The 21,297-nt window shown below is 39.3% G+C and overlaps 1 protein-coding gene across 1 annotated transcript in view; it reads left to right on the top strand.

Moving 5' to 3' along the window:
- Positions 1 to 21,297, top strand: part of usp54b (ubiquitin specific peptidase 54b) — a 75,748-nt gene that overhangs the window by 29,327 nt on the left and 25,124 nt on the right. The window contains exons 3-7 of the mRNA XM_059324515.1: positions 256 to 348; positions 12,008 to 12,142; positions 13,169 to 13,282; positions 13,425 to 13,507; positions 15,408 to 15,513. Of these exons, the coding sequence (XP_059180498.1) occupies positions 256 to 348; positions 12,008 to 12,142; positions 13,169 to 13,282; positions 13,425 to 13,507; positions 15,408 to 15,513 (531 nt within the window). The remainder of the gene's footprint in view (positions 1 to 255; positions 349 to 12,007; positions 12,143 to 13,168; positions 13,283 to 13,424; positions 13,508 to 15,407; positions 15,514 to 21,297) is intronic.

The raw sequence follows: 21,297 nt of genomic DNA, 5'->3' as shown, positions 1-21,297 counted from the left end.
AAACTGTAAGGTGGTTTTAAGGACAGCTATGTATCTGAACATTTTTTATAGAATATTTTTGGGTCCTTTTCCTTTATCAGAGTTCATCCAACGGACTGGTGAAACCCAATTAAAACACATTAAAATTTTAACAAACGTCTGTTGCTCGGAGAAAGAGGCAGAAGATGCAACACGAGAAAAGCAAACAGAAGAGAAAAAGGCCTTATTATCAGTGGGACAAAACAAAAGTGTATAAATGTTTGTTCTGTCTCTCAGGTCCTGTGGCATCTCGACATCTTCCGCAGGAGCTTCCGACAGCTGACCACACACAAGTGCATGGAGGACTCGTGTATCTTCTGCGCTTTAAAGGTAATAACACCGCCGCTGCTTTGTCCTTTCGTCTCTTCAACCATGGTGGTTATCACCCTTTTCTCCTGTTTATTCTGTCTGCTTAAACATTGTTGTCAGTAAAGTAAACCGGAGGTCTGTGCTGAAGTACATTCACTGAAGTGGTTATATGAGGTACAAGGACTTTGCTCGAGTGTTTCCCTTTTGGGAGACTTTCCCTCAGAGCGAGACGCAGCACTGCATTTATCTGACAACATGAAACACGACACAAAGCTTTAGAAAGACTCATCTGACATCTCGTATGTGCTTTGTAGATTTCCTTCCGTCTCTTTGTGTGGTGGGAGAGACCGATCTCCTCACAAACACAGCAGAGGAGATTCCTGCAGGGGCTTACGTAACCACTGTAACCAATACTTTTGATTGCTTGTTTCAAAAAGGAGAAACAAAGAGCTTTCGTACACAAAGTGAAGACAAGTACTTGCGTCATTTATATACTTCCAACAGCAAAAATAGAACGATTAAATAGAGGTTAGCTGGCTTATAACGATGCCTTTGTATCATCTTCAACTGACCACCCACCTTTCGTACTTATCTACTTTTTTACCCTTTTTCTTCCCTCTTTTGTTGCTTTTGACCTTGTTTCTTCACTCTTTAAAGGTATAATATCTACCTTTTCTGCATTAAAATGCCCCAAAACAACTAAATCTAAGTTAAATATTTGGTTCAGTTGGTACTTAACATTATCCCAAATTTTTTCATGGTTTTTCAACCCCAGAAAATCTAGAGAAATTAAAATAAGTGACTTTTTATCCAGTTTTTAGCCACATTTTTAATACATATAAAATTATACTTGGATATTGGTTGTTTTTTTTTTTGTTTTTTTAAAAGATATTTTGGCGCATTTTGGAGCTTTATTGACAAGAGAGATATTGAGAGTGAAAGGGGGAGACAGAGGGTAAGACATGCGGGAAAGGGCTCCGAGCCGGATTCAAACCCGGGCCGCCCGCTCACGAGGACTGGGCCTCTGTGGTATGTGCTCTACCAGGTGTGCCACCAGGAACCTTTTTAACCATATATTTGATCTGAATGAAGAATTGTAATCCTCAGACATTTGGATCTTAAGATCCAAACCTGGTTCAGCAAACATTAGCGACAGCTCCAACCCAAACAGCACTGGAGAACGTTTTATACAGTGTTTTATTGATTTTAATCATCACATGATCTGTTTTTTTGGGAGAGGAGGAGACCTCTACGGATATTCGGCTACTGGTAGAAACCTCCTAAACATCTGGATCTGAAGCTATGATAGAAACAAGATGAGCAAATGTTAGCAGCAACTAGACTGCCACCACTCTGCCTGGCATGCAAAGGAAAAACACTATTTCTTAAGGTGAAACTGCTATATTCAGTATTTTTAACTGGTTTAAACCTGATCCATTTGTTTTGGAGAGGAGGAGACCTCTGCGGATAATTCGGCTCCCGGTAAAAACTCCTGAACATCTGGATCTGAAGTTATCAGAGAAGCAAGCTGGCCAGACGTTGGTGGCAGCTCGGCTCGCCAAGCCTCCGGGACGTCCCGTGTCTGCAGAATCAGAGAAGCACTGATTTTTAACGTGAAACTGTTTTTTTTCAGTATTTTTTACTGGTCTTATTTTCCTAGTCTGTTTTTGGGGAGAGGAGGAGACCTCTGCAGATAATTCAGCTCCTGGAAAAAACGTCATTAGCTTTAAAAAAATCAGCTTTTAAAACTGTAATGCAGAGGTTTTACTTGTAATTCTGTAGTTTTTTTCTGTCACGTTGCTTCTTCTTCTGTGTGTGTAAAACACGATCACGTAATTTGCTCCAGACACCTTTCCCAGTAAAGAGCTACCTTACAATAAATGCTCAGAAACAGTGCATGTAAAACAGCTTTTATAACGTAGTTTCAGGTTGAATCACTGTTGTGTTCCTGCAGCTGCTGATAGAAAGCAACCAAACAGAAGACGAAGCTCATGAAACCCTCATAATGAACGAGCCTTATGCAGCTCTGTTCCAGCCATTTGTTGCATCAATGATGACAAATATGTGTCTGAGCGAAGGGAAGTGCTGTGTGTAGTGTGCAGTAGTGTAATAATGTGAGTGTGTGTGCGTGTGTGTGTGTGTGTGTGTGTGTGTAGCAGTGTCGATGTGTGTGTTCTACACGCTGTTCTGTCTCCAGCGCTTCTCTGTAATTAATTGGCTGACTGAAAGCGCTGAGCTAGCAGAGCCCACGCTGGGATGCTACACACACACACACACACACACACACACACACACACACACACACCCCTATGCATGTACACAAATCTTACTTGCATGCTGCACACGTTAGGCTGCTACACACATGCACCTTGAGGTGATCACAAATCTTTCTTTCCACGCTGGGATACTCACACACACTCACACACACTCACACACACACACACACACACACACACACACACACACACACACACACACACACACCCAACACACACAGATGCTTGTGGGTGTGTTGTGCGAGAGTCAGCCGTGGGTGTGCAAATCAAAGGTATTGTCACCGTGTTAAGTGTTCACATTTTCCTGTCAGTTTTCATTAACCGTCCTGTCAGCGTCGCTCCTTTGTCAGAAACAGATGTAACGTTGTTCTTACAGTCTGTTTGTAGCTGTGCTCCCCACGGCAACAGAGATAAAAGTCTCTGAATAACTCGGTGAGACACGCACCAAATGAACTTTAATGGCGTGTTAAATTTTTCAAACATCCATTTTAGGGAACCTAAGGAGATAAATGATGATTATGGGTTCTTTTATTTTGGAGGGATTGTGTGTGTGGATCTGAGTTTATCTGCAGCAGATAAAGACGCCCGCCCTTGTAGTAAACATAAGTTCAGAGGCTGCCTGTGGCTATCCCTCTAGAAATCACTGCAACACTTTATCTCTCTCAACAGCAAAGCACTCACACACACACATACATACACGCATGCACAGACACCTGAACACACACACACACACACATGCAAGGAAGAGAGAAGAGGAAAAAAAGGAGAAAGGAGAAAGTGGGAGAGAAGAAAAGAGAAAGATGAATGAATGTGGGAGTTGGTGTAGATTGCTCCTGTCTTCACACTTAGACCAGTGCACACACACACACACACACACACACACACACACACCTCCTTCTCTTACTCACTCTGCCTCATCCCTCTCTCCCTCCTCCTCTCCTTTCCTCTCCTCCCTCCCTCTCTCTGTAGGGTATATTCCCCCTCCATTCTCCTTGGCGCATTGCTGCAGTCAGCACAGCCACCATAACACACACACACACACACACACACACACACACACACACACACACACACACACACACACACTCTATTGCTCACATAGTCCCTTTTTCCTCTTCTCTCTTTCTCTGTTTCCCTTTCTCTGTCTATCTCTCTCTCTCTATCCCTCACACACACACACACACACACACACACACACACACACACCCTGTCAGTACGACTGCATTACCTTCCCCACTGCCAACCCTCGGCCTGCACACACTCAGCCACACTCACAGACTGAAGCCTATTGTTTTATAACATTTTTACCCTACCTGATCACGGCCTTTTTTGCTTCCAAAATGTCAAATATGGACTCTGGTTTGAAAATTGAAATATAGAGACACAAAGAGGGAAAACAATACCAGTAGAAAAAAAAACTCCCAGGGAATTTCACACAGATTAAAGCTGGACTTGAGATGAATCCTGTTATATAAACCTGTCTAGAAGGTCTAATATTATTCCTACTTGTATGTTTGGAAACTTAAACTTAAACTGCTGAGTCTGTCTACATTCTATATAATGTTCATAAGTTTTTGTTTTATTTTTGTTTTAATTGTTAATACATTTTATATTTCTACTTGTTTATACTGTAAATTGTTAATACTTTATATTTTTTTAACTTGTTTATTGGCTAATACCTCTTATATTTCTAGTTTATACTGCTGTTTACTATTGTTTATTGCTCTCCACTTTGCTGCTGTAAATCTTGAAATTTCCCAATTGTGGGACTATTAAAGGAAATCTTGATCTTAATCTTAAAGTCAGTGCTCAGGTGGAGTTCTTTTTGAATAAAGAAAATTATTGGTTTATAGGTAAAGTATTCAAGAGAAGAGGAAGATGAAGTCTAAGCAACAAAGGGAAATCATATTGTTGTATCCGACTGGAACTCCATCACGATACTGAATGAGCGTTTATCAGCTTATCATCACATAAATATGGGCAAGTAGGGTCCTACTCCACCTTCTAGCAGGTTGTTGGGTTGTTATGAGTCCATTTGAGTCTTTTTTTCTGGCATTTGTAATTTGTCTCTCTGGTTCATTGATTGGAAGCCCAAGAGTAACCGCACACTGGAGATAAAGTCAGGTCTCAATATCGGCCTTTATTTTTGGTCACAGGTAAAATTCGGCAGATCTGGTCTCAGATTAACATCATTCTTGCACAAATTCAGTTAAAGTGAGCCACAAACACTATAAAAGTGTACATTTAATTCTTCTTGGGCTAGGCCGGCCCTGTACAAAAGATGGACATACCGATGCCGAGTTCTATTGGCTGGTTACCAATAACAACCGCTGTTCACGATGTTTGCTATACACAATGTGTGAGTGTGTGTGTTGTTTTTACAGGCGCGTATCTATGAGTTACCAAGCGTAAACATGACGGCTGAAAACCCAAACTGTGCCCTCATAAATCTGTGAGAAAAAGATTTTAAAATCACTGGCAAAGTGGAAAGTTAAATTTACTCTGGACAGCATTATAATTATCCAAGTAAAACACATTTCATGCTTTATTTGATAGTGACAGAGAGAATGGAGAGGGAAGACGAGCAGCAAAAGGAACTCGGGCCAGATTCAAACCCAGGTCTGATGTGACCAGGACTCAGACCAGACGGCTCGCTGATTTGTTACATTTCACTCTCATTACTACTACATAAATGCTCAGAAATGCCAACACTTAAGTAGTTACTTGGATAACTCTTATACCAGAAGTTTTACCAGAAGTTACTTCAGACATCATTGTTGACTTTTGGTTTCACACGGACCAAGGTTATAATAGTTTTGGATTTTTCATTTGTTTTTAGTTTTAATTTCGTTGTGAATTTTTGTTTTCAAATTCAGTTACCGGTAGTTTTTAATTCGTTTTTTGATTTTTTTTTTTTAATATTTTTTAAATTATTTTTCATTTTTCTGAAAATGCTCAGTTTTAGTTTAGTTTTCATTAGTTTTAGTGTTATTATTAATATTTTTTAAATGGGGTATTTGTTGGGTACGAGATTCAAAAAGATCACAATAAATTTGGTCTTTATTTCCTTTGCCTTATCCATCTCAGCCCCAATAAGGTTATTAAGTCTTGCAGCTCCGGGTGAATTTTGGTTTGAGTGAAGTGCTGAACTTTTTGAAAGCAATCGACTCACATAGTCATGTAACATCCCAGTCTCAATAAACAGATTTACCAATGCTTCCTGGAGGAAGAAAATAGCCAAAGACAAAAATGAAGGACATTTTCACTTTAATTTTAGTTAGTTTTAGTTTTTACACAATACAGTTTCAGTTAGTTATGTTATTTTAGTTAATGGAAATGTTTTTTAAATCCTAGTTTCATTAGCTATAATAACCTTGACACAGACATGAATGCTGAACTCCTGGGTGAAAGTCATGCATTTGTTTGACACATAACAGCAAATGTTTGTGTTTTATACTACGTTCTCTTTCTTCCCTCTTTGCTTTCATGCTCAATGACATCACTTCTGCATTTACGTCAATCAAAATTATTATGGTCACTAGAGGGCGCTGCCAAACAAAACCTGTTGATATAGCAGCACATTCAATTACCTGCTGTACTTAGGTGGGTTCACACTGCATTCATGTCCGGCGTTATTTGAAGTTACTAAGTCAATCACGTTTTATGTAACCAAATAAATGCACAGAAATGCCAACACTAAGTATTTCCGGTATAAGAGTCATCCATGTAACTACCTAAGTGTTGCCATTTCTGTGCATTTGTTAGACTTTTTTTAACAGTCTTTAATAACACCTAACCAGAGACTGTTTAGCCCTAAAGTTAGAGATGTAGTTTTGGTGGAATAAGCTCCTACTCGTCCATACTTATGGGATGAAAAGTGCCCAGTTAGTAGTCTGATAATGAATCGGCTGATAGTTCTACAATCTACAATGTCATTTAGCAGACACTTCTATCCAAAGCGACATACATTTGAGAGATCAAATAACACAAGCAAGGATGAAGTCAAGGAACAACAAAAATAAGCAAGAATAAGTGTCATGGACTAAGTTGAGTCCTGTTAGGACACAAGTGCTTTTAGGACATACATGCTTAGTTGGGTGTACAAAGAAAGGGTCTTTGACACTTGAAACTGGATTTTGGATCCTGTATCCCATGTAATGAGTGGCTGGATTTAGGCTATTAAAACACTTGATGGTTTTGTTTTAGGAGACCTCCAATGATTTTACACATGAAAGTCTCCTCACAGGTTTAGGGAGAATCACTGTCGGCCTTGGCCAGTATGAGGCTGTTACAGTATGTCACGGTATTATGAAACCTGAGGTCCTCTGACACTGGTCTGCTCATCACCTCCAGCACCAAACTAAAAATGACTGGGGCTCGTGCCTTCAGCTCCACAGCCCCCACCCTCTGGAACTCTCTCCCAGCTGAAAACCTGTAATGTTGTAATGTCTCCCTGGACATATTCAAAAACTACTTCAAGCACACTCTCTTCACAAAGGCTTTTGACTCATTTAACCCCCTCAACCTGTCATCAGTGCCCAATTTCTTAATCATTCCGGTAACGCTTTATAATAAGGTCCTTAATAACCATTAACTAACAAGTAATGAGGCATTGTTCTTGCTTTAGATCCGGTAGTTGCTTATAGTTAACTTATAATAGATGAGCAATAAAGTATATTTTAATATCAATAAGCAAACAAAGTAAGATTAATAAAGGCATGGCAAAGACATAATGGGTGGGTCATGGGTGTTTGTAATGCCATTATTAACACTTATATAAGCTTATAAACACACAATAATGTTAATAAGCATCTTGTAAGGACTTACAAGGGCCTTATTACTTGTTAACTAATGGTTATTACAAGGACCTTAATATAAAGCGTTACCAAAAATTGTAGTAGATTAACATATAAACACTTCTCTGTGGCATAGTCAATCAAATAGCAGCATTTCTGCATCACGAATCATTAGTTAGATTCAGTGGTGGAATGTAACCAAGTACATTTACTCAAGTACTGTACTTAAGTACAATTTGGAGGTACCTGTACTTCGGGTTACCGTCATTCCTACTGTATTGTATTGTAAAGTGTCCTTGGGTTTCTTGAAAGGGACTGTATAAATTTAAGTTATTATCATTATTATTATTGTTATTATTCTAATAATAATAATTATTATGATGATGATGATGATGATGATGAGGGATGTTTGTGTTTCCCTCGTGCACAGGACAAAATGTTTTCAAAAGGTCCCTCTAGCAGATTATTAACAGGTTAAAGGGCGCTTTGTGGCATCTTGACCCAGGCACAACCTGGTACAACAGCGGTCTTCACGTGTCGACAGTGTGTTGAAATAAAAGATGTATTTCTGCTGAAGCTTTGTGCTTTGTGAGCTGGTGGGATACAAACACACTCACATCTGAGCTGTTAATCCAGTGTTTCTCAGTCTTCAGGACTCAGAGCACCTGCTGCTCCTCAGTCCAGCCATCTAATCAGTGATTGAATTACTGCTGGAACAGAAAACCAGCAGAGCACCAACCGCTGCTCTGGCATGTCAGGCTGACTTGTGTTTATTTCTGTTTCGGGCTGTTTTAGTCGGGGTCAAAAATAGTCGCTAGGTTGTTGCTTTTTCCGGCGGAGTATTCTTACCAACAAAAAATTAGGTCATTTTTATCCGTTGGCAATCTGGAGAAAGTTATCCATGCTTTTATCTCTCCCTCTATAGACGTCTGCAGCTCTCTTCTGTCCAGGCTCGGCCAGAAGTTACTGAACGCTATTTTTTATTCTCATGTTTACTGCAAGTACAGATGAATCTGAATCAACCTACATTCAGTGCAGAGTCATTTCCAAGAGCGTTTTGTCTGGTAGTACTACTGCTGAATCTACTGCTACTACTGTTGCCACTATTTCTTATAATATTGGTAATTACAGAGTATTCAAAGAGCTCATACCTCCACCAAGGCAACAAAATTATCAAAATGGGTCATTTCAATAGTGCACATAAATAAACTGCTGTTTGGGATAAAGTCCAAAACCTATGAGGAACCATGAGGGCTCTGCATGAGGATTAATTATGCAGAATGTCAAATAAGTTTTAACTTTGAATCAATCATAAAGCTCAGAGTCAGTGGTGAAACGTACAGTTGTGTAGTATTTGTACTTTACTTGAGTATTTCCATTTTATGTAACTTCATACTTCTACACCACTACATTTTGAGGCAGATATTGTACTTTTTACTCCACTACATGTAGCTGCCAGCTTTAGTCACTTTTCAGGTTGAGATTTAACATGAAGAACAAGATACATTTAAAGTGATTAGACATGTTATTTAAAGTAAACCTCGTAACAGTATACTAGAGGTTAAAATGAGCTCTACCTTGAGAAAATTAAATGCTGCTTAGATAAATGCACACTGTAAAAAAAGATAAACAATAGCTAATCAATAAAATTGAGGCAACAGATTGCACGCAATTTTATTAATTAAATCTACGTTACAAGTTGAGTTGACAACAACTTAACAGGATGTGCCTGTCAATTGAAAACAGACTAATTCTATTGTGTTGGATTCATTCAAAATCTCTTGATTTAGAATTACATACACATACAGATTATATTTAATGTGATCAAAATAAGTAGATTCTATCTCAAACATTTTTATATTAAAGTTACTTAAACAACTGCCTCAAAATCAAGGACGCATTTATATTTAATACATTTGATCAAATATATTAAGTAAAATTAAATCACTACAGAATAATTTATTACAGTGCATCAATAATAATAATAATCCTATAAAATATTTAGAATATATAAATCACTCGGAGTGGGGCCATTCTGCATAACTAGAACTAGGATAAGATAGAATATGATTTATTATTTAAAAAATGTTGCTTCAATCCCAATGCTTTAACTGCCCTATTTGGTGTATGGCCTTTCCCACTTACTCTTTCCCCAGCTAAAAAGGACTTGATAGCATTCACTACTCTGCTGGCCAGGAGGTTGATACTTTTAAAATGGAAATCCTCAGTCCCACCTACCTATTCACACTGGGTTAAGGAGGTGCTTTATTTTCTTAAATTAGAGAAAATTAGACTGACTTTGACTGGTAAGGCTGTCTCATTTGAGAAGTCCTGGAATCCCTTTTTGTCTTATGTCAATAGCACAAGATGTCTGATGACTGTGAATTGAGTACTGAAATGAGCTGAGCCTTTGTTTGTTTGTTGTTTGTTTGTTTTCCCTTTAATTGTATTTACTTATTTTTTGTTATCTGTTTTTTTGTTTTTTTGTTTTACTTTTTTTTTTTAACTTTTTTTTTTAAATTAAATATGTATACATAATAAGTTAGGTATTTGTTATTTGTTATTGATTTTATTTATCTATTTTTTCATTTGTTTATTAATTTACTTATTTTTATTATTGTTATTTATTTTATCATTTTATCTATTCTTTTATCACAACCGTTCTTTTTTTTGTTTTTCCTTTGTTTGCTTATCTTTACTTTTATATTATTATTATATATTATTATTATATTATTATATTTGCCAATTTCTTGGGGCTAGGTGCCTATGGGAGGGGGGTGGAGGGTTGGTATCTGTTTTGTAGTATGTTGTATTCACTTGCAATTACTGGTGTATGGAACAGTATTGTTTGTTTGTTTTATAAAAATGTAAAATCCAATAAACAGACTGTTTAAAAAAAAAAAAAAATGTTGCTTCTATGACAGTTTCCCAACATGGGTAGAAGGACCCCTTCAGTGGATCTCACGATAAATGTGAGTGCTTGCAAGATGATTCTTCTTCTTCTTTTTACATTTATACATACATAGGAGGGAGCCTTTAATGTTTACATCTGTGCTGTCACGAGCACGTGCCTCTAGAGTAAATGCCGCTTCCTTCTGTGCAGCGATACAGTTTCATATAGGAACGATTTTCTTTCTACTGAACAACAACTTCCAACAACAAGGTCCATGGATTATCTTGGGTAACTGAGACATCGAGTGCCATCTAGATTTATTACATTTGAAAGAAGGCGGACATCTCCAACACTCCACGACTCACAACAAAACAATTTAAAATCGATAAACAGCAAAACAAGTTAGAGAAAAATATGTATTTTTGATTTGGGGGTGAACTGTCCCTTTTAAGGGGTCACAAGCCAAAAACGTTGGGAAGCAGTGGTTTTGGAGATCTGAGCTAAAATATGACAAGCTTTATAAATAAACACACTGTGGATTTATCAAACCAATTAGTGCAGATACACAAATACATGTGTGTCATGTAGTTGTTGTTTTTTTTAGATATCCTGTTTGCTAATTGTAAAAAAGTATCAGCATCAGTATCAGCATCAAAATGTACTTAAAGTATCAAAAGTAAAAGTATTTGTTATGCAGAATGAACCCACGCAGATTGTTTTATATATTCCAAATATATTATTAGATTAGTTGTATTGAAGCTTTTATGTAAGCAGTGTTTTAATTTTATAAAGACAGGGCTCATTTAACTACTTAATATACTGTTATAAGATTAAATTTAAAAAAGTCTAATCACTTTAAATGTATCATGTTTTTAAGTTAAATCTCAACCTGAAAAGTAACTATTGCTGGCAGCTAAATGTAGAGGAGTAAAAAATACAATATTTGCCTAAAAATGTAGTGAAGTAGAAGTATAAAGTTACATAAAATGGAAATACTCAAGTAAAGTACAAGTACCTAAATTGTACTTAAGTACAGTACTTGAGTAATTGTACTTAGTTACTTTCCACCACTGCTAATAGGAGATACAAAAGCAGACACAAAAGCCTCCTTGACGGGTGATTATAATAACACTTGGCCATATATACAAATGCAGCAGCAGAATTAGAGAAAACAGAGAATATTTGATTTTCTCTGGCGGTCACCTGCATGTAAACTCTGTCCTCTCCAAACTGACTCATCTTCCTCTTCCGGCTCTGAACGCTGCCCTCAAAACACACTTCACTGGCCTAGCTTTCCCCCTGCAACAGTTTGATTTGGTTTCTATTTTACTGCTACAAAGCACTCTGAGAGCTGTTTTTGTCAGAGAAAAGTGCACTACAAATGCCATCTATTATTGATAAGCTCTGATATTGAGGCCGGCCGCACTGCGAGGCTCGGCCGGTGGCGTTTGTTTTAGTCCGGTCTGGGTTTGTCGTGCGGCACTTTGGGCCCCGACAAGCTGACAACTAGTTCTGCCGGTTCTGTTTTATGGGTCAGTTGAGATATTTGAGAGAAGTAGATACACACATATAGATATAAAGAGTGTGCATGGACACACACAAAGCATCGATGGCACCGTGTTTATTTGTAGCAGGGCAATGAAGACTTATGCTTCTGTGTTTGTGTGTGTGTGTGTGTGTGTGTGTGTGTGTGTGTGTGTGTGTGTGTGTTGCAGAGTATCTTTGCTCAGTTCCAGTTCAGCAGTGAGCGCGTGCTGCCATCAGATGCACTGCGGAGCGCGCTGGCCAAGACTTTCCAAGACGAACAACGATTTCAGCTGGGGATCATGGACGACGCTGCCGAGTGCTTTGTGAGTCTGAGACACACACAGACAGACAGACACACAAATAGACAAACTTACTCACTCACTCACACACACACACACACACACACTCAGTCTAACACACGCACACACACACACACACACACACACACACTCAGTCTAACACGCACACGCACACACACACACACACACACACACACACACACACACACACACACACACACACATCCACATCACATGTATCTGAGTTTCTGAGGAACTCCCAACTTCACTGTATATATAATATATATATATTTTTTTTTTACAAAGTTTAAAGAAATGTTAAAAACTTAAATAAAAAGTTACAAAAATATACCTGAATTTAAACAATACATTTACAAGACTTAAGTGCTTAACTGCTTTTGGTGGATTTATCCTGATTTGTTGTTGAATTTTATAGAGATTTTCAACATTTGAAAATAGAATTTCTTAAGATATCTGAGTTTTATGTTGTGCAGACAGTATAGTATACAGTCATAGTATACAATAGTATATAGTATACAATCTTGTCGCACTCACAACTCTACTACATGTAATTGTTATTCATTTTCATTTTTAAATCGTCACATTGGTTTTGTTCAGAAGTGATGTATAATTTTGACATAAACCTCATCATTTATTGAAGGGGAAACTCAAGAAAAAAGTAATTTATCGCAGTTTTACGATTATAACATTGTTACATCCCCTCCACCACTTTCTCTGCCTCTCTCCTTCTGCCTTAAAGACCTCCACCGTGTGTGTGTGTGTGTGTGTGTGTGTGTGTGTGTGTGTGTGCATGGTTGCTGCTGTCTGATCGATTGGTAGTAAATGTGTTCAGTCAGGGAATCCGCCGGCTTCTTATGAAATATAGATGCTGCTCCCATGGTCAGATTAACAGGAGCACCAACACAGAGGCACCATCAGACACACAAACACACACTTTCACTGTACATATGTATACAATATAAACAAGCCCATATGAGACCTAAATGCACAACACACACAGGCATTAATTGAAGTCCATTTTGCTTTCAGGAGAATCTCTTGATGCGTATCCACTTCCACATCAGCGCGGAGAGTCGAGAGGACATCTGCACAGCCAAACACTGCATACCACACCAGAAGTTTGCCATGACTCTGTTCGAACAGGTAGGACACTGTTCGCTCCCTCTGTCACTTTAAACAGCTGTCACATGCTTCACTTTTGGGGCTTTAATTTAAAAAAACCCAAACAGCTTAAAGAACACAATGTCCTGCGATGAATCTGAGGATGCATTCATGTTTTTTGCAGTGTGTTTGTAACAGCTGTGGAGCCACATCGGACCCCTTGCCCTTCATTCAGATGGTTCATTACATCTCCACTACATCCCTCTGGTAAGACCAGACACACACCTACACACACACACTGCACACACACACTGCACACACACACTGCAGTAAATCTGGCAGCAAGCTGAGGCTGGGTGGCAGTAAAGGAAGGTACAGCGTGTTCTCTTCCTCCCTGCACGGGTCCCTGCTGAACACTGAACTGTGAGCACACACATGCACACACACACATTAAGCACACACACATGTAGGTTCATGCATATGCAAGAGCAGGTGAGTGTGTGTGCATAATGTTGCTGCCATGTTCAGGTAGACAGGTAAATCCACACAAACACACACACACAGGAAGAAGCATCCTCAGAGCTGTTACATAAAAACTCGCACACGCTCCGAGTCAATGAAATAAGGAACAGGGGAAGTAATCAATCAGCTGTTTGATTCAGGAGACCCAGGGGGCGACATAAATCTATAAGTGGAACAGTGGGTCGGAAAGGCTGCGAACGAGAGGGAAATAAGAGGATATATCACTTCATTTTGGAAATGGAACACGGCAGAGGAAATAGAGGAATGAATGGGGGGCAAAAGTACAAATAAACACACTGTGTCAAGGTAGTTGTGGGGCGCAGCGGTGCCACTGCTCTGTGTTTGTGCCTGTTAGCACTGCCGGGCTATTTTTACCCTTAGTGGAGCCTGTTGTTTACAGTCGAGATAGTCAAATATGCAAAAGTCAACATGAGTAAGATAATCAGAGGGCAACGAAAAGGCAAACAAATGGTTGCTTTGAGCACGATTCAGTCGGAAGCAAACAGAAGAACAAGTGTTTTTTTTTTTTTTTTCCCTCACTGTTGGTTTTTCTGCTTTCTTAGCTTCGCATCTGCTGGAGCATCTGAGGAGGAGAGGCCAAGGAGAGAGGGGTAGAGATTGAGTGAGAGAGAGAGAGAGAGAGAGAGAGAGAGAGAGAGAGAGAGAGAGAGAGAGAGAGAGAGAGAGAGAGAGAGACAGAGAGAGAGAGACAGAGAGAGAGAGAGAGGGAGAGAGAGGGGTTGAGTTCATTTCAGGCTAATGGAAGGGACGGGGGGGGGTTAGAGATTTGGATGGTTTTTAAAAATCGTTATTCTTAAAGGAATACTTCACAAGAAAAAAACAATGCTGATTCATTGTGCACATAAATCCCCATACATGGTCAGAGCTGTAGACGGGCTCACAGCGATCATAACAACGTATGTTTGAGTTTGTCCTTCAGAGGACAATTGTACTTAAAAGGGATAAATGCAGCTCAGTATTAAAGTATCACTGCTTTAAGCCTTGCTGAAGGAGATTGTCTCCACAAGTAATTCTTTTTTCATCACATTACGCTACTTGTAGATGAACGTCCCCGTTAATAACAATAATAATGTTTCTGTACTGTTATTGCTCCCTGCAGGGACATTGTCTTTTAGCGCGAGCACTTTAGGAAGGTCAAAGATCATAATCTGTCACACAGGATTTAGAAACTTGCTCAGAATGAATCTTTTTCACAGCCTTAATGACTGTATAATCTATATTTACTTCCTTTGTTTTCCCTTCGTTGTATTTTCTTTATTAAAGCAGATGAGGAAAAAATCCTGCGGGACTGACTGCGAGTCAGCGGAGATGTGTGTGAAACGGTTGCCTGAGCAATACACAATACCAGATGAACAACACACTGTAGAATTAATAGATTTTCTACAGATATTCAGCCAGAAATACCAGAGGAAATGAAACAATTGCCTGCTAAATTACTGCACAGTACCACGAAACAGACAAACTTAACAAGTTTAAAAGAATGGAACAATGTTTCTGTTGGCTACAAGTCACATTTCGGCTTCACAATAGATGTTTTCTTCTATTCACAAAAGCTTTTATTCTGGGAAGCGTACACGTTCAATGCGTGCGTCATTGTGTTGTTGTTGTGTGTCCAACGCTGCAGTAACCAGGCGGTGAGGATGCTGGAGTGCAGAGAGAAACCCACACCGGACATGTTTGGAGAACTGCTCCGCAACGCCAGCAACATGGGAGACCTGCGCAACTGCCCTGTGAGAGCACACACACACACACACACACACACACAGTCCCGATTCAATAACAACAAGTTCTCCAAAATAAACGGCAGAAGAGGTCGTGTGCCAGTACCACAAATTACGGCACATAGGCACATATTATCCCAGCTCGCGTTTATCACGGCACAGGCTGGCACATTCTAAAAATAGCACTGAGTGGTTGCAGTTTCTGTGGATTTATGTTGTAAAACCACTGACCTTAGGTTTAGGGCAAATAGGTTCTGGTAAGGCGTTATGGAAGACAGTTTAAACAGTAAAAAAATGTACGGAAATACCGGAAATGAAGAAGTTACAAGGGTCGCGTGACTACCGCAAGTTACGTTCAAAAACGTGATTCAGGTAACTTAAGTTAAAAATTGATTACTTTTGTTTTTACATGGGACACCATCCCCACTCTCCTGCATTTAAGTCAGCTGCTTGTTCAACCCAACTTCCTACTGTACCTGGGAATCTGGCGTTTTAAACTATGCTTGCCTGTCAATCACTACTACGTTAGCAAGATGGCGGCGGGCGCATTACAATACGGACTGTACATGCGACCTATATTAACGTTTTTGACGGGAGAACAGGCTGTTCAATCCTGATGCCTGTGTGTGACATACATAAGCAAATGAAACCATCAGTGAGAAAACTGTACATTTCTACACTCACCGGCCACTTTATTAGGTTAAATATGTACCTAATAAAGTGGCCAGTGTGGTCTTCTGCTGCTGCAGATTCAAGGTTGGACATGTTGTGCGTTCAGAGATGGTCTTTTGCAGACCTTGGTTGTAGCGAGTGGTTATTTGAGTTACTGTTGTCTTTCTATCATCTCAAATCAGTCTTGTCATTCTCCTCTGACCTCTGACATCAACAAGGATATTTTCTCTTCTTTGGACCATTCTCTGGAAACCCTAGAGATGCTTGTTAGATCAGCAGTTTCTGAAATACTCAATCCAACAACCATGCCACGTTCAAAGCCACTTCAATCACCTTTCTTCTCCATTCTGATGCTCAGTTTGAACTCCAGCAGCCTGTCTTCACCATGTCTACATGCCTAAATGCATTGACTTGCTGCCATGTGATTGGCTGATTTAGATATTTGCATTAACGAGCAGTTGACTGGTGTACCTAATAAAGTGGCCAGTGAGTGTACAAAGTTCTTAAAGTCACCAGGTCAGATTGTCCATGATAATATTATGCTTTCCCAGGAAAAGTTTGGCAGTGAGTGGTACATTAGCCAGTTAAAAGGAAGCAAGAACAGGTTTTTCTACTGATTTTTTCTTGGCATTAGATGTTGTGGTTGTGGCTGATACCAGGGCAGGAACAGCATAGAGCAAAAGAGAAGAATTAAACCAAGAATAAATAAAAAAAGCTGAAAGCGACAGTGATGGAGTGCAGGTCATTGAACTGACCCTCTTCCTTCTAAGCAGGTGTGTAATACATGTTTTAAAAAGAAAAATAAGTTGCATCTTTCTTTCACTCACTTCCAAAACAAATGCACACATGGCCAGAGCAAAAATCTTTACAACACGAGGCCATGCTGCTCATGAAAACGCTACCACTTTTTGGCCTCCAAACTCAACACAACATTAAAGTTTCTTGTAGTTCAACTTCACTGCAGGAGTTAACACACAAGTAAAATGTGTGTTTAAATGTGACATTTTGGCCCCTTCCATGTTCATTTTATATTTTTTAGTTCAACACAATAGGAGTAAATACATTTTTTTTCTAATATCAAAAGATGGGGAGAAACAAACCAAAAAAAATAGCATGAAAATCATGTTTTAAAAATATAATTTGCCGCGTAGCCATTTTGGTCATTTCATCACTTCTTGTTGTCCCCCCCCCCCCCCCTTTTTTTTTCTTGGTGGGTCTGTGTTACATAATCAGCATCTCATTTGCATTTTCTTCACATTTTTCTCTTGACTTTCCATTACCGGAAGCATCATACCCAAGTTCTCTTCATCGACCTCCTTTACAGTAAAAACACAATGATCGTTGTCGTGTTGCGGCAGGAAACAAAAGAACATTTGCAGGAGGATAAAGTCATTTTTACACAATCATTCTAAAAGATGCAGAGACACTTTTAGGTGAAATTTAGTAAGAAAACACAAACGAGGAACAAATGAAATGTATTGTCTGCTGCACTGAAGAGAGATTACGTTAGATAGTGAGAGACACACAGGGGGACGGTATGATGCCTTTGTTCTGCAGGGTTGTGTGTTGTGCTGCCACATGGGAAAGTGCTGCTGCTGAATAGATCCAGCTTGGCCCCGCTCCCTGCCAAAGTGTCCGCACAAAGAGCCTCCTCAGCTGCCCCTCTCCTCACACAGCAGCAGCACCACAGCCTCCTCCTCCTCCTCCTCCTCTCCTCCTCCTCCTCCTCCTCCTCCTCCTCCTCCTCCTCCTCCTCCTCCGCTACACTCGATGTGTGCGCGGTCCTGCAGGAGTCACACGAACCTGCTGCCTCTGTTTATCTTCCATCACTTGCAGCGCTGATCTTTTGTTAATACCACACTGGCCTTGCTCAAACACAGTGATGGTATTTGGATGGAGCGAGGCTTCTGGAGGATACTGTAGGTGCCAGAGTGAAGATAGGAGAGTGTGACGATGTTTGCTCGCTGCCAAAGAATTGACAGAAGAAACTGGAATGAAGTTCTGGATGCACGATTTCTGCCTATTTAAATTGGATTTAATTATCTGAATCAGAATCTGAATTACTTTAATAATCCCCAGGGGGAACTTGCCTTCATTACAGAGACTCCAGTGCAAAAATATTAAGAATTATGAAATACAATAATTTTTAATCTTATTAAGTGGATATTAATCGGATATATAATTCTTTAGTTGAAGAATTTTTTCAGATATTCTTAGTTTTTTTAAAAAAAGTAGCAATATCAAAAGGTTTGATAAAGAAACTTTCTGTCCCATCAGCTTCTTACTATAAATAATTTGCAATTTTCTGCCTAAATTAGATCGATTTTAATTGTTTTCCATGCAAGATTTTTGCTTTTTTGTCTCTTTGTTGGAATAAATCTGCGAATCAATCAGGATTTAGCAATATAAGATGAAAATTAATATCTCTTAATTTTTCAGGTGCTCTAAGTATAAAAGTATCAACGTGAAAGCAGTTCTTTGAGGCTGAGTAGGCGTAAACTACTTTATATACTGCTGGGTAATTAAATATGCATCAATGCATTATATTTCATAAACTGGCCATGGTTTGTATATAAAATCTTCGATAAAAGAACCTTTTTGTCCCATCAGCTTCTTACTATCAGTAATTTGCAATTTTCTGCCTAAATAAGATCAATTTAGTTGTTTTATATGCAAAAATGTTTTTTGTCTCTTTGTTGGAAAAAGTGATCTGTGAACCAGGATTCAACAATATAGGATGAAAATTAATATCTCATATATATATATATGCTGGATAATTAAATATGCATCACTGCATTATATTTCATAAACTGATTGTGGTTTGTATATAAAATCTGCAAAATAGCCAATAACTATGGCTTTCAAATAAAAGTACATAGGGAAATAAAAGTATAACATAGCGGGTACAAATATATTTTTATAACCTGGGACCTGAATTATTAGTGAATTTACAAATAAGAATTAATAGCGAATATACAAATGCGATAAAAAGATAATTAGATAGAGACACCATTCTCTTCTAGGAAGTAACACAGCAGAATAAAAGGGGGGTAAAAAGGACAGAGAGGCCCCAAAAAAAAGGATTCTATATTAATTCTGAGGCCAAACTGCCACATGCGACATGAAAAAATTGCTTTTGCACCAATGAAAGAACGAAAACCCACACTAAGACCCATGCATGAGCGTGCATGAGCCTTGTAGGACTCAAAAATGTATCAGCAACTTATGAGCGACAGTTATATATGTAGTGTGACCATTAGTGTTCTGCATGGTAACAGTGCAGATCCCTTTTGTCCCTTTTCTCTTTCACATATTGCACCATCATTCATATCGGTATAATAACTTTGCACTCACCAAGATAAATGCTAAGATGTGGGGATGAAGCTGAATTGCCAAAAAGAAGTAGGAAGAATCGGGATTGTGAAGGTTTTAAACTAATCTGCAGGTTAGCCAAACTTAGATTATCTAAACCACTTTATTTGCACATTTTGGGTTTGTTTCATCCTCCAAATACAGTCATGGAAAAAAATATTAGACCATTGTTTTCTTCAATTTCTTGTTCATTTTAATGCCTGGCACAACTAACATTTGAATAATGTTAACAACAAAACCTTGATAATAATTTTGGTAATTGTGAACAAAAGAATGAAGAAAACAATGGTATAATCATTTTTCCATGACTGTATTCGGAGGATGAAACACTCCCAAAATGTGCAAATAAAGTTGTTTAGATAATCTAGTTAGATAATGTCCAAAAAGACCCTTAAATGTTCTACCTGGGCCTGTCTATTAAGAGCAGAGAAATGTATTCCAGGTCCTGGGTTGGCTCTTGGATCCATTGGTTCCAGTGGATCTGTGTAGACCCCTGCTGAGTTATACTCATGTTGCTGCTTTTCCAGATCCCTGTATTAACTGACTGAAACAACGGCCAAACCTACAAAAAAAAACACCCAACATGACAGACTGTAATTATCCTTTAAGTTTAGTATCCATCCAGTAACTTTCCACTTTGTAGATGTGTGGTGGTTTTACTTTTCACCACCGGCCTCCCCAGCTGTCACTGCATGTATAAAAGTGTGATTGTCTCTTTATTTTTGTGCTGTATGAGTCGTGAGGAAGCCTAAGCACAAACATTTCCCTAAAGTTGTTTCATTTTCCTCTGAAGAACGCCACGATCAGCATTCTGCAAAGCTACAGTATCCTTTGACCAGCAGCACTATTATATAACTCACTCTCTCCTGGAAAGGTCTGCATAGCCACAGCAAAAAAAAGGAGGAAAAAAAGAAAAAGAAATCTTTGCATATAACATTCAGAGATGAGACTGCACCGATCAATGTTGTATTATGAAGCCGAACGAATCTGTTTGTACGATCGTTTGATGAATGATGTTGTCAACGGCTGCTTACAGCAGCGAGGCGGCACAGAGAGTAAAGCGAGGCTGCATGTCCCGTCGATGTGTCCTGAGCTAACAGAAAGCCTGTGTCCCAGTGCTGGGCTGTTTGGCTGCTGCTCCCCCGGCTTGTGTTTGTGTCCCTTTTCTGAGAATTTAGAAGCAGACCCTGGCAAAATACCTTCCTGCCATGTCTGGTGCCAGTGCAAGACAGCACGCCGCCCACAAAGGGAGAGCTCTGTGTGTGTTTGTGCATATGTGTGTGTGCGAGTGTTGTGTTTGGCAAAGTGTCTGGTTGCCAGGGTGTTCTCAGGCTGTTTCCGAGCCCGCTCTGCCAGCACTGCGTGTGTGTGTGCATGTGTGTGTACGCTTTTAGTGTGTGTGTGTGCACCCGCTCTGTGGTGGGTCATGACTCAAAGGAAGGATTCAGAACACACGGTTCTGAACTCAACAGAAGGCCCAAGGGACAAATACAACTCAGCACAGTGCTTCTTCCTCCTTCGCTCTCTCTTACAATCCTTTCATCATCTCATTTTTCCTGCCTTTTATCTCTGCCTCTTATTCTCCTACTGTTCAGTTTATCCGTGTGTATCTGCATGCAGGCGCGTGTATCCCTCACTGCCAAATAAAGGGATGGTTTTACACTGCTGTCACTCTCTGTGCCTCATAACGCAGGATGAATAAACCTGTTTGATCTCTCTCTCTCTCTCTCTCTCTGTCTCTGTCTCTCT

Source organism: Centropristis striata, chromosome 21 (assembly GCF_030273125.1).
Source record: "Centropristis striata isolate RG_2023a ecotype Rhode Island chromosome 21, C.striata_1.0, whole genome shotgun sequence".
Taxonomy (NCBI): Eukaryota; Metazoa; Chordata; class Actinopteri; order Perciformes; family Serranidae; genus Centropristis; species Centropristis striata.
This window is presented reverse-complemented; position numbering and strand designations above follow the sequence as displayed.